Source organism: Aquarana catesbeiana, linkage group LG08 (genome assembly GCF_042186555.1).
Source record: "Aquarana catesbeiana isolate 2022-GZ linkage group LG08, ASM4218655v1, whole genome shotgun sequence".
NCBI lineage: Eukaryota > Metazoa > Chordata > Amphibia > Anura > Ranidae > Aquarana > Aquarana catesbeiana.
The window spans coordinates 160,043,666-160,062,447 of record NC_133331.1 but is presented as its reverse complement, the minus strand read 5'-3'; the positions used below and the strand labels follow the sequence as shown (position 1 = coordinate 160,062,447).

The following is an 18,782-nucleotide window of genomic DNA, read 5'->3' as shown; positions in this document are numbered from 1 at the left end:
CTCAGGTATCTGGACGACATCCTGCTCAAAGATCACTCAGTACAGGCTCTAGAACAGAGCATGATATACACAGTGAGGTATTTGAAAACCTTAGGTTGGATCATAAATACTGAAAAGTCAGCCTTGAGACCAGCTCAAAGTCTAAGCTATTTAGGTCTGATTCTAAACATGGTCCAAGCAAGAGTATTCTTCCCACCCGTAAGGATCTGTGCCCTGAAGGATCAGCTGTGTCAGATAAGAGGCACCAGACAACCCTCCATTCGGCTCTGTATGAGTCTTCTAGGGAGGCTGGTATCCTCTTCAGAGGCAGTGCCCTATGCCCAGTTCCATTCCGGGCCTTTACAACAAGACCTCTTTTTGACTTGGAACAGAGGAAGAAAAGAGCTGGATTATCCAATGTGCTCATCTCCTCAGACATGCTTAAGCCTAAACTGGTGGTTGCAGGATCAGAACCTGCGAAAGGGAAAATCCTTTCTCCCAGTAACTTGGAGAGTACTGACTACAGATGCCAGTCTCTCAGGCTGGGGAGCGACCCTAGACTTGCTCACCGCTCAGGGGAAATGGTCAGGGACAGAGCAGACCCTGCCCATCAACGTCCTAGAATTATGGACAGTACGTCTGGCCCTGCGGTCCTGGACGGTGGAGCTTTGGGACTGCCCCACCAGGGTTCAGTCTGACAATGCCACGACAGTGGCCTATATAAACCACCAAGGCGGTACCAGGAGTCGTTCAGCTCTGAAGGATGTGAACTACATACTAGCCTGGGCAGAGGGACTTGTGCCAATGATATTGGCAGTCCATATCCCTGGAGTAGAGAACTGGAAGGCAGATTAGCTCAGCCGCCAGCAGATCTGCCCAGGAGAATGGTCCCTACACCCAGAGGTGTTCCAGGAAATTTGCCAACGTTTGGGATGGCCAGAGGTCGACCTAATGGCATCCAGGTTCAACAACAAGCTACAGCAGTTTGTGCCTCGACCAAGAGATCCTCTGGCAATTGGAGCAGATGCTCTGATAGTTTCATGGACCCAGTAATCCCTGGTTTATGCTCCGATCCCTCTCCTTCCACATTTGTTGCGCAGGATTCGGAGAGGGGGGGTTCCAGTCATTCTGGTGGCACCAGCCTGGCCCAGAAGGCCCTGGTTCCCGTAGATTGTCAGACTGAGGATAGGCCATGGACGCTTCCACGTTGCCCCGATCTACTGTCTCAAGGTTTTATATTCCACCCCAATTTCCAGTCTCTAAATTTGACAGCATGACTATTGAAGCCAGGGTGTTAAAGGACCGTGGCATCTCGGGACCAGTGGTGTCTACTTTATTGAATGCTAGAAAATCTGTCACTAGGAAGATTTATCATAAGGTCTGGAAGACTTATATTGCTGGGTGTGAAGCCAGAAAATGGCATCAATGGCAGTCAGCTGTGGAAATCAAATTTGGCTTTGAGTACAATCAGAGGTCGTTTCGGCCCTATCAGTATTCTTCCAAAGGCCTTTAGCCTCCCATTCACTGATCCAAACCTTTATGCAGGGGGTAACTCGCTTGCTTCCCCCCATTATGTCACCTATGTGTCCTTGGGACTTGAACTTGGTGCTGTCTGTGTTACAGAAACAACCATTTGAACCTATTATGGAAATTCCATTAGACTTGCTGTCATGCAAGCTAGCCTTCCTGATGGCTATTACCTCGGTTAGAAGGGTGTCGGAGTTGGCGGCCCTTTCATGCAGGGAACTGCACTTGATCCTTCAAGAGTTGTGTTATGACCTGTTCCATCTTTTTTGCCAAAGGTTGTGTCTGCCTTTCATTTAAATCAGGACATTATTTTGCCTTCTTTTTTTTTCTCCCAGTCAAGGTTTATCTGTCAAGATCTGCGGAGATCTAAGGATCAGACTTTTTTTTTTTGTTTTTTTTTTTTTTTGTTTTACCAAAAGGATCCAAGAAGGGGCAGGCAGCTTCCATTGCCAATTAGGTCCGTCAATTGGTCGTTCAGGCCTACGGTCTGAAAAAAAAGCTCCTCCCTTTAGGGTGAGAGCTCATTCTACCAGGGGTGTAGGAACCTCCTTAGCTTTTCGCCATCAGGTATCTGTGGCTCAGATTTGTAAGGCTGCTACCTGGTCTTCAGTGCATACGTTAACAAAATGTTATCAAGTGGATGCTCAAGCAGCAGAGGATTCGGCTTTCAACCGCAGTGTACTGCGGGCTGCCATATAAGTTATGATGGCTATTGTTTGGCAGGGTGTCTCCCTCCCCTCAAGGCTATTGCTCTGTGAGGTCCCAGCAGGTAATGAATTTTAGCCTGACTGTGTCCCATTAAGTATGAAAAAGAAGAAAATAGGATTTTTAGTTCATACTTGTAAAATCCTTTTGAGTACATCATGGGATACAGAGATCCCTTCCCTCTAATTTTTTGCGGATTTAGATCTTGCTACAAAACTAAAGTACTTCCTGTATGGGAGGGTTTATATGGGGGATCACTTCCTGTCTGAAGACCTTTTGGTCTACCAGTGTCCATTCACCTACTGATGGAGTATAACCCAGCAGGTAATGAATATTAGCCTGACTCTGTGTCCCATGATGTAGGAAAAAGGCATTTTACAGGTAAGTATGACGCAAACATTTCTTTGGGGGGGGACTAGTGATTGTATTACTTTGATCAGTGCTAATAATATGCTGTCACTGTACTAATGACACTGGCAGGGAAAGGGTTAACAGGGGTGATTAAAGGGTTAACTGTGTGCCTAGGTTGTGCTAACTCACTGTGGGGGAGGTGCTTAGACTAGTAGAAGGCAAAGATCTGTGTTCCTGCTTTGCAGAAACAGGATCAATACCTTCCCTTTCTGACAGAATGACGATCTGCCTTGTTTACATGGGTAGATTGTCGTTCTGCCTATGTCCTGTGTAATCGGTGGGTGCCAGCAGACATGGAGTGGTCACAGCGGGAGCAGGTTGCCGGCAAGGTGCGCGCGCTCCAGACCCGGACGTGTCAGATCACATTCTAGGTACGCGATCTGGAACAGAGCGGCCACCCTGCTGAAGTAAATGTGTGGTCCGCAAGTGGTTGACAATGAATGGTGTTTGGTGTTTGATCAATAACATGTTAGTCCTTGGCTGCAGCTGTTAATATGCAGGCTGGGTGATAGTGCTTCAGCCAGGGAGGATTGAGTGAAGGAAGGAGAATCAAGGAGGCATGCATGAGTCAATAAGAACTGGAGCAGCAGAGGCATAAGTGGTGGTTTTGAGACTGTAGAAGGATGGGATAGCGTTGCATGTCATTCAGTAGTGAGTAGATGAGCGAAGCAGGCATTAGTATTTACATAATCTTAAAAATATAGTACTGATGACATATATTTTATTTTTTGTACCTTCCAAAATTGCTTTGACGTTCTCACCCGCATGAGCATAGCACAGGTTCACTTTATTTTCCCATCCCACACGTATTGCTTGCCTTTAGGCCTAATGCATACTGGACGTTATAAAAACGTCAGTGTTCGCTGTAGAACGAGTTTTGTAGGGGTTTTAGAGTTTGCAAAAAAAAAAAAATATATACTCCCACGAAAGCTTATGGCTTAAAAAGCAGATAAATGCAGAATAGCTGTGTTTTTCAGCGTTTTTAAGCTTTTTTCAGCATTAGAGCGTTTTTACAGCTGAAAAAATCCCCTTAAAACCCACTAGTTATGGGGGGTTCTTTCAGCCAGAAAACACCCCTGCCAAAAAAACGCGGATTACAGCCTGTGTGCATGGACACATAGGATAACGTGCTGGGGAGTTTACTGGCTGCAGAAAAAAATGCCTGAAGCCAAAAACGGACGGCTATAATAACGTCCAGTGTGCATGAGTCCCATTTGTTACCTATCTGTTTTCTCATTATGACTTTTGTTACCCCAGACTCTGACAGCGAGGAAGATTCCACTAAGAAGGCTGCCAGTAAGCCCGCTCCAAAACAAGCTGCTGCAGCAAAACCAGCACCGGCTAAGCAGATGGAGGCTGCTAAAAAGACACCAACTAAAGCTTTAACCCCCAAGTCTATAGGAGCAGTAAAAAACAAGGTAGCTAAACAGAGCAGCAGCTCCGATTCTGACAGCTCAAGCAGCGAAGAGGAAAAAAACACTAAAACGGTTACGTCACCTGCAGCTGTACCATCTGCCAAGAAACCGATTCCTGTGAATAAAACAAAAGCCAGTAGTAGCTCTTCATCAGACAGCTCCAGCGATGAAGAGGAGAAACCTAAACAAGCAGCTGTGAAAAATGGAGCCAAGTCCGTCCCAAAGAAAAAAGAAAGTAGCTCTGAAGAGAGCAGCTCAGAAGAAGATAAATCTAAGAAATCTGCTACCTCAAAGTCCCCATCAGCAGCTAAACCCGCCACCACTCCCAAGAGTGCAAAGTCCACACCAAAATCTTCAGCCAAGAAGGGTGAAGAGAGTTCAGAGGAAAGCTCGTCCAGTGAGGAAGAAGTTAAAGTGAATGGTATGTCAGTTTCTTATTTCTATTATAGTCTTTACCACTTGAGGACCAAGCCTTTTTCTGGCACTTTTTGTTTACAAGTAAACTTTTTTTTTTTTTTTTGCTAGAAATGTACTTGGAACCTCCAAACATTTTATAGATGGAGATTATATATTTTTTTTTTTTTTTTTTTGGGGGGGAGACCGTACAGAATAAAATAGCGATCGTTGGAAATTTTTTTAATGTCACACCGTATTTGCGCAGCAGTTTTGGAAAAAAATACACCTTAACCACTTCTCTACCGCACATAGTCAAATGACGTCCTTGACTTTGTGCGGTGATATCTGAATGATGCCTGTAGCTACAGGCATCATTCAGATATCATTATTTCCAGCCGCCGATTCTGTGCACCATAAGAACGATCATAGCGGCAGTTCCGTCTCTTGATCGTTCTTATAGGCGACGGGAGGGGACATCCCCAACCTCCCGCCGCCATCCGGTGCTTCTCCAGGCTCTCCCATGCCATCGGGGGCCCGGAGAAAGAATTGCCCGGCGCCGGATGACTGGTGACCAGATGGTTATCAGTCATCTCTGACTGTCGGAGGCCCGGGCGCGATGTTATGAAATCAAGCTCGGGTTCCTGGATGTCAACAAAGCCGCGATTGCGGCTGTCAGCATGAGATCGGTGAATTTTTTTTTTTTTTTTTTTTTTCACCGATCTCATGCTTTCCAGTTTGGAGGAGAGATGTGGGGCCTTATTGACCCCATATCTCTCCATAAAGAGGACCTGTCACATAGATTCCTATTACAAGGGATGTTTACATTCCTTGTAATAGGAATAAAAGTGATCAAAAAAATAAAAATGTAAAAAAAAAAGTGTAAAACTAAAAAAAAAAGTAAATTAAGAAAATAATAAAACTCTCCTGTCCCCGGTAGCTTGCGCTCAGAAGCGAACGCACACGCAAGTCCCGCCAACATATGTAAACGCAGTTCAAACCACACATGTGAGGTATTGCCACGTGTGTTGGAGTGCGTGCAACAATTCTAGACCTCCTCTGTAACTCTAAACTGGTAACCTGTAAAAACTTTTAAAGCGTTGCCTATGGAGATTTTTAAGTAACACAGTTTGGCGCCATTCCATGAGTGTGCGCAGTTTTAAAGCGTGACATGTTAGGTATCTACTCGGCGTAACATCATCTTTTACATTATACAAAAAAATTGGGCTAACTATACTGTTTTTTTGTTATCTTTTTAATTCATGAAACCGTTTTTTTTTCCAAAAAAAAAGGCGTTTGAAAAATTATTGCGCAAATACCGTCTGAGATAAAAAGTTGCAATGAATGCCATTTTATTCCCCAGGGTGTCTGCTAAAAAAAACATATATAATGTTTGGGGGTTCTGAGTAAATTTCTAGCAAAAAAAATGATGATTTTTACATGTAGGAGAGAAGTGCCAGAATAGGCCTGGTATGGAATTGGTTAATGAATCCTAATGCAAAAACACACTAACCCGATTTTTTTTTTTTTTTGTAAGATTATAAAAGATGTTACACCCAGTAAATGGATACCTAGAAATGTTACGCTTTAAAAATCTGCACGCTTGTGGACTGGTGTCAAACTAGGACAGAGGAGGTCTAGTTCTAGAATTATAGCTCTCGCTATAACGTTTGCGGCGATGCCTCACATGGTTTACGTAATTTATATAAGCGTTTGCTTCGGCACACGAGCGTGGAGAGAATTTTTTTTTTTTACAATGTCCCTTTAAAAAAAAACACTTTCCGCGATCACTTCCCTTTCCCTCCTACTAAAAGCGATCCAGCGGCTAATCGACTGCTCAAATCTGTTATGAGAGAGCCGACTAAAAATAAATACTGAGGTTATGGCTGATAACTTCAGCCATAATCCAGGTAAACCACTTCAAAGCCGCAGTGTGTGTGTGTGTGTGTGTGTGTGTGTGTATGTGTGTATGTGTATATATATATATATATATATATATATATATATATATATATATATATATATATATATATATATATACTTTTTTAGTAGGTTGAGTTCAATATACCCACGTTAACTTTGGTTATACAGGGATGATGCCTGCAGCTGCATCAAAATGGCTGCTGGATTGCTTTTACATTCGATGGGAGGGGGACTAATAGACCCCAGATGTCTCCATAAAGAGGACCTATTGCTATCATAAGGGATGTTTATATTCCTTCTAAGAATAAAAGTGGTTTTAAAAAAAAAAAAAAAAAAGGCAAACGCATGCGTCGGTCTCACATCAGTATGTAAAAAGCGATTGCACCACACGTGAGGTATCACCGTGAACATTCGACTGAGAGCAATAATTCTAGTACTAGACCACCTGTGTAAATCTAAAGTGGTGATTTGTAAAGGCTTTTAAAGCATTGCCTATGGATAATATAATTTATGTAGTTTGTAGCTGTTTCACTGGCGTGCGCAGTTATAAAGTGTGACATGTCTGGTATCTATTTACAGAGCATAACGACGTTTATATTTTACCAAAACAATTGGATATTATTTTGTGCAATAAAAATTCAGTAAAGTGTGTGGTTTTTTTTTTTTTTTTTTTTTTTACATTGCGTTTGAAAAACCCCTTGACATAAAAAATGTGATTAATCACTTGCCGACCTGCTTACGCAGATATACTGCGGCAGGTTGGCCCTCCTGCGCGAACTGACGTACTTGGCTTTTATTGCTTCTGCTGAATAATCTCTCTGGTGCTGTCTACCACAGACTCATTCTTTAATCCAGTGCCAGATCCTCTTGTTGACTCAAGGAGTCATCCAAACTACTGCTTGTAAACCTAGGCCAACATGGACGCACCTTGCTGACATGTCATGCTTGCCGGGCACTCCTTAGTATGTCTGGACCATGTGGTGCTCATATGTCACTATGTGAGCACCACGCTGTCCAGGTGTAAGTAACTACCTGTTGCCACACTGAAAATGACCAGATGTGCGAGCAGCAAGATTTTTTGCATAAATAGCCATTTTCTTCCAGGAAAAGTTAAAACTTCAGGCACAAAAGCTTTCCTTTTTAAATATGTTCAATAGTTAAACTAGCTGCTGCCTTAGATCTACTTACTTTAACATGCAGGTTTTACTGAAGGTAACCTCTGTTTTTGCAGTTAAAGTCATCTGCTCTGTATGACTAGCCCAGGTTTGTGATAGGTTAACTTCAAAGATAAACTGTTTGTTTTTTTGTTTTTTTAAGTTTTGGATCCAGTGGAGAGAGATTAGAACCCCATCCAGTTTTTGCTGTCTGCCCCCATTGGGGAAATTCGCCTTCTCGATTTGTCATATTTACTGTCATCAAAAGTGAAAGAACCCCAAGTTTTGGGTGATCCCCAGAACAGTAATAAAGGGGAAATCTTCCAGTGGTGACACCTAGGGATTTCCTCATTTTGAGGTGATTCCCTCCCACCTGACCTTTTGACTATGGGGCAAGAAGTAAAGGGAAATCTCCCAAATAGAACATGGATGGACAAACAAAAAGGCGGTTATAAACTTCTAAATTGAAAAAAAAAGTTTTGCCTTTTTAGTTCTACTTTTTTAAATGGTTTCCAGCTACAAAAAAAGCCTAAAAGATTAGTAGCATTGTGTGGTTTGTGGCAATCCTATAACAATACTTCACATGTTTTCAGGTAATTCTGGAAAAAGGAAAAGGGAAGGTGATCAGGGGCTGACACCAGAGAATAAAAAAATTCAAGTGAAAACTCCAAACACGTTCCCCAAGGCTAACAAGAAGGTGAGAAAATGAGGGCAATCAACAGAAGAGTGACTACCATCATGAGTGTGGACTGTGGGAGATGAATGTATATGCCTTTATATTAAAGGTTTTATTTTTACCATGTTGCTGTAGACGTTGAATAAAACCTACAATTGTGTACATAGTCTTCATTGTGTTTTTGATGCAGTCATGGGCACTTAAATGTGACTGGAATGAATGGTGTTCTGCTAGTTGTAACTATAAAAGCATAAGCTTGGATAAATATACACAATTAAAACGAAGCACATTTTTTACAGTTTTGGGGGTGCAGCAGATTTAAAAAGTATGGATGGCCATCAGCACATCACATTACCTTGTAGCTCCCTATATCTTTACAATGGCAAAGGTTGTGTTTTTTTTTTTTTTTTTTTTTTTTCCATGTAACTTATTTGTACAGAGAAGGGGGTCTCCAAACTTTCTAAACAAAGGGCCAGTTTACTATCATTCAGACTGGCCAGACTGCGGCCAGTGGGAGTAGAAAAGCACCCCATCATTGTAGGTAGGCAGAATAGTGTCCCATCATTGGTGTCGGTAGGCAAAATAATGTCCCATCATTGGTGTCAGTGAGAGGAATGGTGCCCCTTTGTTGGGGTCAGTGGGAGAAACGGCGCCCCATGGTTGGCGTCAGTGGGAGGAACGGCACCCCACCGTGATGAGAATGATGCCGCATTGTTGGTGTCAGTGGGAGGAATGGGGCCCAAGGGCCAGATAAAGGCAAGGAAAGGGCCGCAGTTTGGAGACCACTGCTATAGAGCACCTCCTGCTATGTTATGCATAAGAGCGAGAGTAGTTTTTTGTTTTTTTGTTTTTTTTTTTTGTTTTTGTTTTTTTGTCCTGTCCTGGGGTGACAATACTGCTACTCCATGGATACAGTAAAGTGAGTTGTCACCATAGGACAGGAAGTATTACTGGCAGAATTACTAGGTGAAAATAAAGGAACCAAAGGCCTTAATTTAAAAAAAAAAAAAAAAAAAAAAAAAAAAGCCAAAGCAGCCACTACATCTAAGAACTGGTAAGTTTTGCAACATTATGAGATTTATGAATTTTCATTTTCATATCCTAAGATTTGATAAGAAATGTGATCGTTGTTTCGCGTAGAGATCCTTGAAGATCAAAGTGCATTCTTGTTACTGGTCCCCCAGAGCTTAAGAAGTGCAGAAGTGAGCCAGTGGCCACTTTTCACGAGCCCTTTTGATCTAAGCAGGGATGTATTTTAAAAAAAAAAAAAAAAAAAAAAAAAAAGCTTTAATTTGCCCAGTGACAATTCATGTATATTTTGCTCTGTGTGACTGGGCAAAAAAACACATTGGGCTATTTTGTGTGCTGGACATAATGGTTTTTCATTGATTTTTAAGTGTGTAAATATCGCAATTGGGCACTAGATGGCGAACTTTCTATAATAACTAGTGGCTATAAGAGGTATTTTTTATTTTTAAATCAAATAAAATCATGTCCTGCAAAGTCAATAGCCTAATATTTGTTTTGCAAAAATATACCCCTAATGCCCCGTACACACGGTCGGACTTTCCAACAACAAAACCGTGGAATTTTGTTTGAAGGTTGTTGGCTCCAACTTGTCTTGAATTCACACAAATGTTGGCTAACAATTATGAACATAGTGACGTACTACGTGGTTTTTCAGCTCTTTAGCGCCACCCTTTGGGCTCCTTCTGCTAATTTCGTGTTAGTAGAAGTTTGGTGAGTGTTGATTCGTGCTTTTCTCTTTGCGTTTTTTTTGTTTTATTATTATTATTATTATTATTATTATTATTATTATTATTATTATTATTATTATTCTTGTTATCGCTTGAAAAAAAAGCCTTTGAAAATTTGTTTGCAATAACTCCATCAGTATCACCAGCAAAGCAGCTTCATTATTATCCCATTAAAGAAGAAAGAATTGTGTGCTACATTTGGAGATTTCCTAATTTGCCACGTCACAAATGTTCTCCTTTACGAGCGCTAGTTTACAAGACCGGTCGCTTCTGCTTCTGAGCATGCGTGGACTTTTGTGCGGACTTGCACACGATCGGAAAGTCCGACAACAAAAATTTGTTGGCGGAAAATTTGAGAACCTGCTAGCCAACATCTGTTGGCGGAAAGTCCAAAAACAAATGTTCGATGGAGCATACACACGGTCGGACTTTCCGCCAACAAGCTCACATCCAACATTTGTTGACGGAAAATCCGATCGTGTACAGGGCATAAGAGTTTGAATTATGCTACCTATGTGTGGATTATTATTTATTTTATTTTTTGGGGGGACTTTTTACTATGTTTTATCCATGTATGTAGTTGCCACATATTTCCTAAAATCTTTCCTTTCGAGTGAAGAAAAAACAAAGGACTGTGTGAACTGCCTGATGGCTCTGAAAAAGCTTCCGATAATGTCCTTTCATTTGTTTGTACTGAAATGCATATACTTAAGTTTTACATACATTTTAAATCTGGTTAACGCGTAAAGAGCAGAATTTAAAGAAAATGCAGAAACCTTATGGAACCCGTAGAGTGGCTAAAACCAATACGTATGACATTAAAGTGAAACGCCAGGGAATTTTTTTTTTTTTTTTTTTTGGACTAGCCACAAATCAAACAGGTTGCCTGTTATGACAACGGTCCTGTGCTCAGCTTGCTGCTTTTTACTGAACAAATCTTAATTTCATCCATCCCGGTTACTACACTTTTTTTTTTTTTTTTTTTTCCAGTGCTGCGACTTATGCCGCGTACACACGGTCGGACTTTTCGGCTACAAAAGTCCAACGGGCAATCCGATCGTGTGTGGGCTTCCCCAGACTTTCAGCGGACCTTAGATTTGGAACATGCTTCAAATCTTTGTCGTAACTCCGCCGGACCCAGAAATCCGCTCGTCTGTATGCTAGTCCGATGGACAAAAACCGACGCTAGGGCAGCTATTGGCTACTGGCTATCAACTTCCTTATTTTAGTCCGGTGTGTGTCATCACATACGAATCCGTCGGACTTTTGTGTGATCGTGTGTAGGCAAGTCCGGTCGTTAGAAAGTCTGAAAGTCCATTGAAAATTTGTCAGACTTTTGTAGCTGAAAAGTCCAACCGTGTGTACGCGGCATTAGTTTGACACTCATACAGTAAAGGCAGTGACATCTGTCATTCACTCGCCATGTCCTCTCCCCTTGCTTGTTCACATAAAGCCTTGTATTCTTTTCACAGAATACCAAGCACTCTGTCAACGAACAAGGGGAGATCCTGTGGTTTACCTGCCTCTCCTCTCCACTTGTCTGTTCAAACAGTGCCTTGTTTCTGTGAAAAGAATACATGGCTTTTTATGAATGGGTAAGTGTGGAGAGGGTGAATGGCAGGATCCTTTTACTATATGAGAGCTGGAACTCTGACAGCGCTGGAAGATGAGCTTTGTATGTAGTATCTGGGATGAATGAGACTAATGCTGGCCATACACTATACGAGAAATCGGCCAAATTCAGTCATTTAGACAGTTTGTTTTTTGGCCAGTTAATGGGCACAACAATAATCGTGATGTTTTTGAGCTGAAAAAATGACGGACAAGTTTGGAAATTTTCTGCTGAACAAACAATAAATTGAAAGGTTAATGTGTTTCCCGTCCGAACTGTCTGCACTAGGTACATGTAAAAAAACGAATTCATTTATGTCCTCTGAACGATTTATCGGCCATTACATAATGGCACTATCATTTGCGCTTACGGCCGAATATTCGTTTTTCAAAAATGCGTTCGGCCGATTTTTCGTATAGTGTATGGCCAGCATAAGATTTGTACAGTAACAGTGAGTTAGGCATAGATAAGTCCCCATTAGAGATAACTTATTTAGTTCTGCTTTAAGCCCCAAGAGATGACACCTATTAACAGTAACATTGATCTTTTTTTAATGAAGAAAAGTTAGTGCACCATTTCAGGTGGAGACTAAAGGAAATCAATCATGACAACACCAGACTCAGAAAACTCCTTAAAGAAGGTGCGATTCTGACTTTTTGCCTGCACATTAGTTGCACAGCAGGATCTCTGAATAGCTTCAGTTTTGTTTTTCTGTGATGGATGCACAATAATGGTCGTCAACTTTTTCAATCCCTTCCTGTCTTATCGAATGCAGAATCTTCGCCATTACTCTGTGTAAAGTAAAAGTAAAAACATGCAGGCTTCTTGCCATTCCCTATGTGAAAACTTTATGATGGTTAGGAGACGTTACATGGGTCATTCACAATTGTCCTGCGGCTGGTAAGCTTTGTGGAAAAGGACTGCATAGCCCTTCTCATGCTGCTTTGTGCAATCTTTCTGGAATGTGTCTACGTGACTCTGTGTCTAGATTAATTGTTACTATACACTACCACAATGAGACTGCATTCTGCTTAAAATGTCACTTGAACAATTTCTTAGTGTTTCTAAATACTTTTGTGCAATTTGTTATTTCTGGAATTTAAAAAGTAACCTTGAAAATGACTGCTATCTATTTCCTGTTTATATTTGAATTTTTGTTTTTGATACGGTATAGGATGGTCAGAAAAATGTTCCATTCCGAAGAGTAGTTGAAGAGGAAGTTGAAGTTGACCCTCGAGTTTGTAATAATTCATTTGAAGCAAAGGTAAAGTACAGTGTGTGTAGCATTTACAAGGAAGGTGCTTTGTGGCACAAAATAGTTCTGCTCATCCGTATAGTATTTCATTTGCTGCGTTCTTATATTTGAACATTCATCCCAGCAGACTGTTGGGTCTGTAAGGCTCAGTTCACACTGCAGCGATGCGGGATTCAGCCATGCAATCTGTCTGAAATCGCATTGCACAGAGATCACATGATTTGCAGTGCTGTGTGAATCGCATCCGATGTCGGACATCACACCAGTGGGTAGCAGGCCCTAAATAGCGGAGGCATTTAGGCCTGGCTCACACGTGTTTTTTTTTTTTTTAGTGCGTTTTGCAGACACGAACTACAATCCATTTAACATTGTTTTCCTATGAGAAACATTCAAATCTGCACTTTTTTTTTTTTTTTTTTTCCAGCTGCTGTGTTTTTGCAAGGGTCTGGGACTTTTTTTAAACGTAACAGTGTGTTTGCTTCAATGGACACGCTGCAGAAACACGTAGTGCGTTTTTGATGCGTTTTGCATTTTTAAGCGTGCCTAACAAACATCTCCCCTTTAACAAAAAATGCATAAACAACGCAAATCGCATTAAAACATTTTTTTGCAAAAATGCAACACACTGTAAAAAGAACTGCAGAAACTGATCAAAAGCAAACTGCATAGGTGTAAACTAGGCCTTGCAAATGAAAAACAAAACGTATTTCAACCTGAAATTGGACTTTCAGTTACTGGAAAACGTGACAAGCTGTATTACCTATAAAAGAAGTCGCCCTTCCAGGTGAGCACACGGACTAATAACCCCTCCACACACCAACGGGTGGCGGTCTGATCTGTGGTCGTCGTAATCATAGCGCAAAGATGAAAGGCTGAGCATGGTGCATTGGATAAGACGATATTTATTGCAGTCTTCAAAGCATAAACTATACAAATATCACAGCTTCAAACTGCAGGACAGAGGACAGTTAATGTTTCACATGGAATGTGCTTACCCAATAAATTTTGTTTTATCCACTACACCATTGTGTGGTCAGCCTTTATCTTTGTTCTCAAGCTGTATTACCTAACTGACTTAACTTAACTTCCATGACTGGTGGCAAGACCCATGTGCAACGATTCCTGGCTCTACTTCCCTGCTTTTCAGTTGCATAGGTTGAAAAAACACCTCATTTCCACTTAAGAAAAAAACAAAAATTAAACCTACAGTTGACTGTGGGAAATTTTCTCCAATGAGGGGAATTTGCATTTTGTGTTCTTGGGCTTTATTCACACTGGTATTCCTGCATTTAGTTTGCAAAACTCCTGCATTTACTTGCAGAAGTCACTCAGAAGTACAGGCATACCCCGCTTTAAGTACACTCACTTTACATACACTCGCGAGTAAGGACATACCTGTGAGTGTATGTAAAGTGGCTTTCACGCTAAAGCTGCAGCTGAGTAATCCGTGCATGGATAGTTCAGATTCCCTGCTACTTGGAACCACACTCCCTGACCCCCCCACTACAGCCCCTGACACCCCCTCTACAGCCCATGACACCCCCGAAGTGAAAAAGGGTATTGCTTCACTTTAAGTACATTTTCGTTTTACATACATGCTCTGGTCCCATTGTGTACTTAAAAGTGGGGTATGCCTGTATAAACAACTTTGCCTACCAAATCACATTTTTCCTGCTTTAAAGCAGATGTAGCCCTTGTTCACACTGAACACGACTTTGAAATTTGTGTGAGTTCATCTGAGCTCGTATGGTTTCAAAGCCACATTTCAGTCTGGCTTTGGGGGCAACTTGAAAGACAGCTGTGCGGGTTAATGCACAAATGTCTATTGAAATCTCCCCAGAAGTCACCAAAAGTAGTGCAGTAACTACTTTAGGAAATCGGTGGGGTGCAGCTCCAATTGGAATGCTCCTTTTGCCGGCAATAGGCTCAGATTTGAACATGTGATTTGACCTGTCAAATCGCACCAATGTGAACGGGGGCTTAGACGCATTTACCTTTTAGCTATGGTTAGTGTCTAGTCGGATCTTATATTATATTTCCTATATATATTTTTTTATATTATATTTCCGCCTATATATATTTTTTATATTATATTTCCTCTAATCACAGCTAAACTGACTGTACCAAAATGCAGGTAAACGCACAGCGTTAATGTTGCATTTTTAAAATCATTTCTAGAGCATGCTTAGTCATTTTTTATCTTCCTGTAGCAAAAAACCTCTTTTGAACGTCGTGCACCCAGGCTTATGAAAATAGGCAGCATTTTTTGCCAGAATTTGGCAGGAAAAAAAAGCCTCTTATGCTACAATATGTGCATATAGTGTTTGAGCTTAAATGCATTCTACTGGCAATAAAATTTTCAATTTTATTCTGGTCTTTGAAATGCATTTAAACAAGTGTTTTAGACATGTACGTGCATTTTTCTGCTCAAAAGCTCCTCTCAGAATGCGCCTTTGGTTCTTTCTTTTTTTGCCTGTAAACTCGCCTCTTCACATACGCCTGTAAATGCCTGTGTGTGTGGCCACATAGGCTAACATCAGTGCTTTTACAAGCATAAAAAGAAAAATAAGCTCTGTGAATGAGGTCTTTATTACTCATGTGATGTCACCAGTCTTTCAAAATTCTTCCGGGAGCAACTGCTGATAGGGCCATTCCTATTGACATAAGCAGAGCCCCAGAATTACATCTTACAGGCAAAGCATTGTTTTGATAGGAAAGAGATCAATTCACAATGGAGAGATAGATGGGTAGGAGATGGGCAGAGTTCTGTTAAGCAGTCAGGTAACCACACTGATTGAGACTTTGGTTCTTTATGACCTGGATGCAGCACATCTTAAGTCTAGGTTCACATTGATGCAATTTAACATGTCAAATCAATGGTACCGTCCGAATCCGTGTGTTCAGCTGAACTCATACGATTTCAATCCCGCTGTCAGTGTGAACCTGTGCACAGAGAAAATTGCAATTTTTAATTTTAATTTTTAATTTTTTAATGGTCTGAAGTTGAACACCAGGGCGGCACAGTGGTGTAGTGGTTAGCAATTTCACCTAGCAGTAAGAAGGGTCGCTGGTTTGAATCCCGACCATGACACTACCTGCCTGGAGTTTGCATGTTCTCCCTGTGCCTGCGTGGGTTTCCTCCGAGTACTCCGGTTTCCTCCCACACTCCAAAGACATGCTGGTAGGTTAATTGGATCCTGTCTAAATTGTCCCTAATATGTATGAATGTGAGTTGGGAACCTTAGAGTGTAAGCTCCTTGAGGGTAGGGACTGATGTGAATGTACAATGTATATGTAAAGCGCTGTGTAAATTGACGGTGCTATATAAGTACCTGAAATAAATAAATAAATCTTTGCCCTGAGCTAACTATATGGAGCAAATCATGAACTTATAAAGAAGGGTGATAACCCTTTTTTTGTATACCCATAGTTAATATATCTGGCATAATAACTATTAAGTGTGGTGTTTTTTTTTTTTTTTTTTTTTTTCAGTAAGCATTTTAGTATTTACCTTTTTTTTAAAGTGTTACTAAACCCATAATAGTAAAATCAGTCTGTTTATGCAGTAAAACATGCTTGTTACTTACTGTGGCACCTATGGGGTTAATCCTCCACATTGTGTAAAGGCTGTTTGATCCTGTCTCCTCTGATCCTCCCCTTCCACAGTCTCAAATCCATCTCCATCTCTAGATTTTTTTTTTTTTTTTTCCTCTCTTGGGAGGGCGCTTGTGATCAGCACAGGGCCAATTAGCACTGTCCAGACAGAGGATCAGGGGTCATGCAGCCTCGTAGGACAATCGGAGGAGAATGAAAACTCCTACAAGCTTTAACCAGTGCTCAGCTGGACACTGATGGTCACAAGACTGTTATATACCGCTGATGAGAAGTTATTTAGCCATTTATATCTACTGAAAGCAATTGCATTTCCATGTACTGTGGGAGACCAGATAGAGTGAATGCGGGCTCCTGGATTTAGTAACACTTTAAAGTAAATCCTAATTTCCATTTTCATGCTTGTTCTTCCTAGTTTTTGGAGTGGTTTTGTAAGTGTACAAATTCATAGATTAGCCCCTCTAGAGGCTATCAGTTGTCCAATGCTGGCCCTCTGTGTTCTGCTTAAGAGCTATTGATAAGAGATCAGCTACACAGAAATCATATTATTATTTTTTTTTTTTTTTTTTTTTTTTGGTCGGCCTACTTAAGTTTGTATTGGAAGAGCAAGCAGGAACCAAAAATAAGTATATGTGGATGGTCCCATATTTTTGTAGAATTATATATTGTACATGGGTAATATACAAGGATGTTCCCATGTTTTTGTAGAAATATAGATTATACATACGTTTTTAAAACCATGACCTCTTAAAATTTACATCAAAGTGATCTTTTGCATGTACGCCACATGGTTCAGTTTTTTCCAGTTAAGGCTGTATACATCATACAAAGACATTTTAGACTACTGTGGCCTTCAACCCTTGTTGCAACAGTTTGGAGAGGAGGTCTTTTTTTTTGTCCCAGGATGAACTGGTCAGGTCCACAAAGACAGTTTAATGAGTTTGGTGCAGAAGAACTCAAATGGCTTGCAAAGAGCCCTGACTTCAACCGCAATGGACCCATTTTTTTTTTCCGAAAGAATTGGAATGTTGATTGTGAGCCAGATCTTTTTGTCCGACATCAGTACTTGACCTCAAATGCTCTTTTGACTGGGCACAAATTACCCCAGTCATAGGCCAAAATCTTGTGGAAATCCTTCCTAATATAGGGGAAGCAGTTAAAGCTGCAAAGATGGAGCAACTCTTTATCAATGCCCATGGTTTTGGAAATGATGCCCAATAAGCTTATATGTGTGTGATGGTCAGGTGTCCACAAATGTGTATAAGTGTACATGTATTGAAAAGGCCAAACATTTTGCTTTTTAGAGGTCAATGTTTGTGTCAACCCTACAACCCTTAATGACCTTTTTTAAGTTTCAAGTAAATGTTATCTTGCAATGTTTTTTTTTTTTTTTTGCACTAATTTTTATATTTTTCTTTCTATTCCAGAAAGGATCACAAGGAGACTGGGGCGAGAGAGCCAATAATGTTTTAAAATTCACTAAAGGAAAATCTTTCCGTCATGAAAAGACAAAGAAAAAGCGGGGCAGTTATTGCGGTGGTGCCATTTCTACAACTGTGAACTCCATAAAGTTTGACAGTGAATGAACTTTCTTTTTTTTTTTTTTTTTTTTTTTTCAAACATGAACTTCTTTCCAGATGCCTGTACTTTAGAACTTTTTGTGCAGTACTTAACTTCGTCAGCATGGAAGTTTATCTGCCCAGGAGTTGTTGATGACCGAATGATCATTTTCTGTGTATATTTCAAAAAAGCAGAACTTTTTTTTATGTCATTCAAGAAAAAAAATACGTTTTAGGAAGATGCTTTGTTCTTATTTTTGCAGAAATTAAGATTAAATTGCCTTGTTTTGTTTTTACAACTTGATTTTTAAACATTTCGTCCTGATGTTTAGATTCCAAATTGAAAAAAAATTTAGAGGATAACCATCTTTAAAGTGGACCTGTTAAGACAGCTTAAACACAGTCAGTATAGATAACAAATGTCCTTTGATACTACTTTAATATAAAAAGATGATTTGTTCAGAGGCAGTATGGAAGCTGCCATTGTAGACCTCTCTTTTTTTTTTTTTTTTTTTTTTTTTGAAGATACTTATTGCTGATCTATATTCGGTGGATATGGTGCTTAGTCTTTGACCCAGAGTAAGTATATGCAGCAGATCAGTGTTCTGACTTGCCCTCTTGCTTGAGCATCAGTAAAGTCAAAGTGTTGACCTCTATTTCTTCATTGCAGGTGTGCTTTATTTCTTCTAGTAAAACTGCTGCACCCATATCTGCCAGCCTGTACACCTCTATGACTTTCATATCTATGTGTGAGTTGGATGTACTTTGAACGGTATTGCAATTTGTTGTTTTAGTCAAATAGAC

The 18,782-nt window shown here is 40.5% G+C and overlaps 1 protein-coding gene across 1 annotated transcript in view; it reads left to right on the top strand.

The window, feature by feature from the left end:
- The window catches only part of NOLC1 (nucleolar and coiled-body phosphoprotein 1), a 52,769-nt gene extending 34,736 nt beyond the window's left edge, over positions 1 to 18,033 (top strand). The window contains exons 12-15 of the mRNA XM_073596627.1: positions 3,880 to 4,458; positions 8,101 to 8,204; positions 12,727 to 12,816; positions 17,847 to 18,033. Of these exons, the coding sequence (XP_073452728.1) occupies positions 3,880 to 4,458; positions 8,101 to 8,204; positions 12,727 to 12,816; positions 17,847 to 18,005 (932 nt within the window). The 3' untranslated portion in view covers positions 18,006 to 18,033. The remainder of the gene's footprint in view (positions 1 to 3,879; positions 4,459 to 8,100; positions 8,205 to 12,726; positions 12,817 to 17,846) is intronic.
- The last annotated feature ends 749 nt before the right edge of the window (positions 18,034 to 18,782 follow it).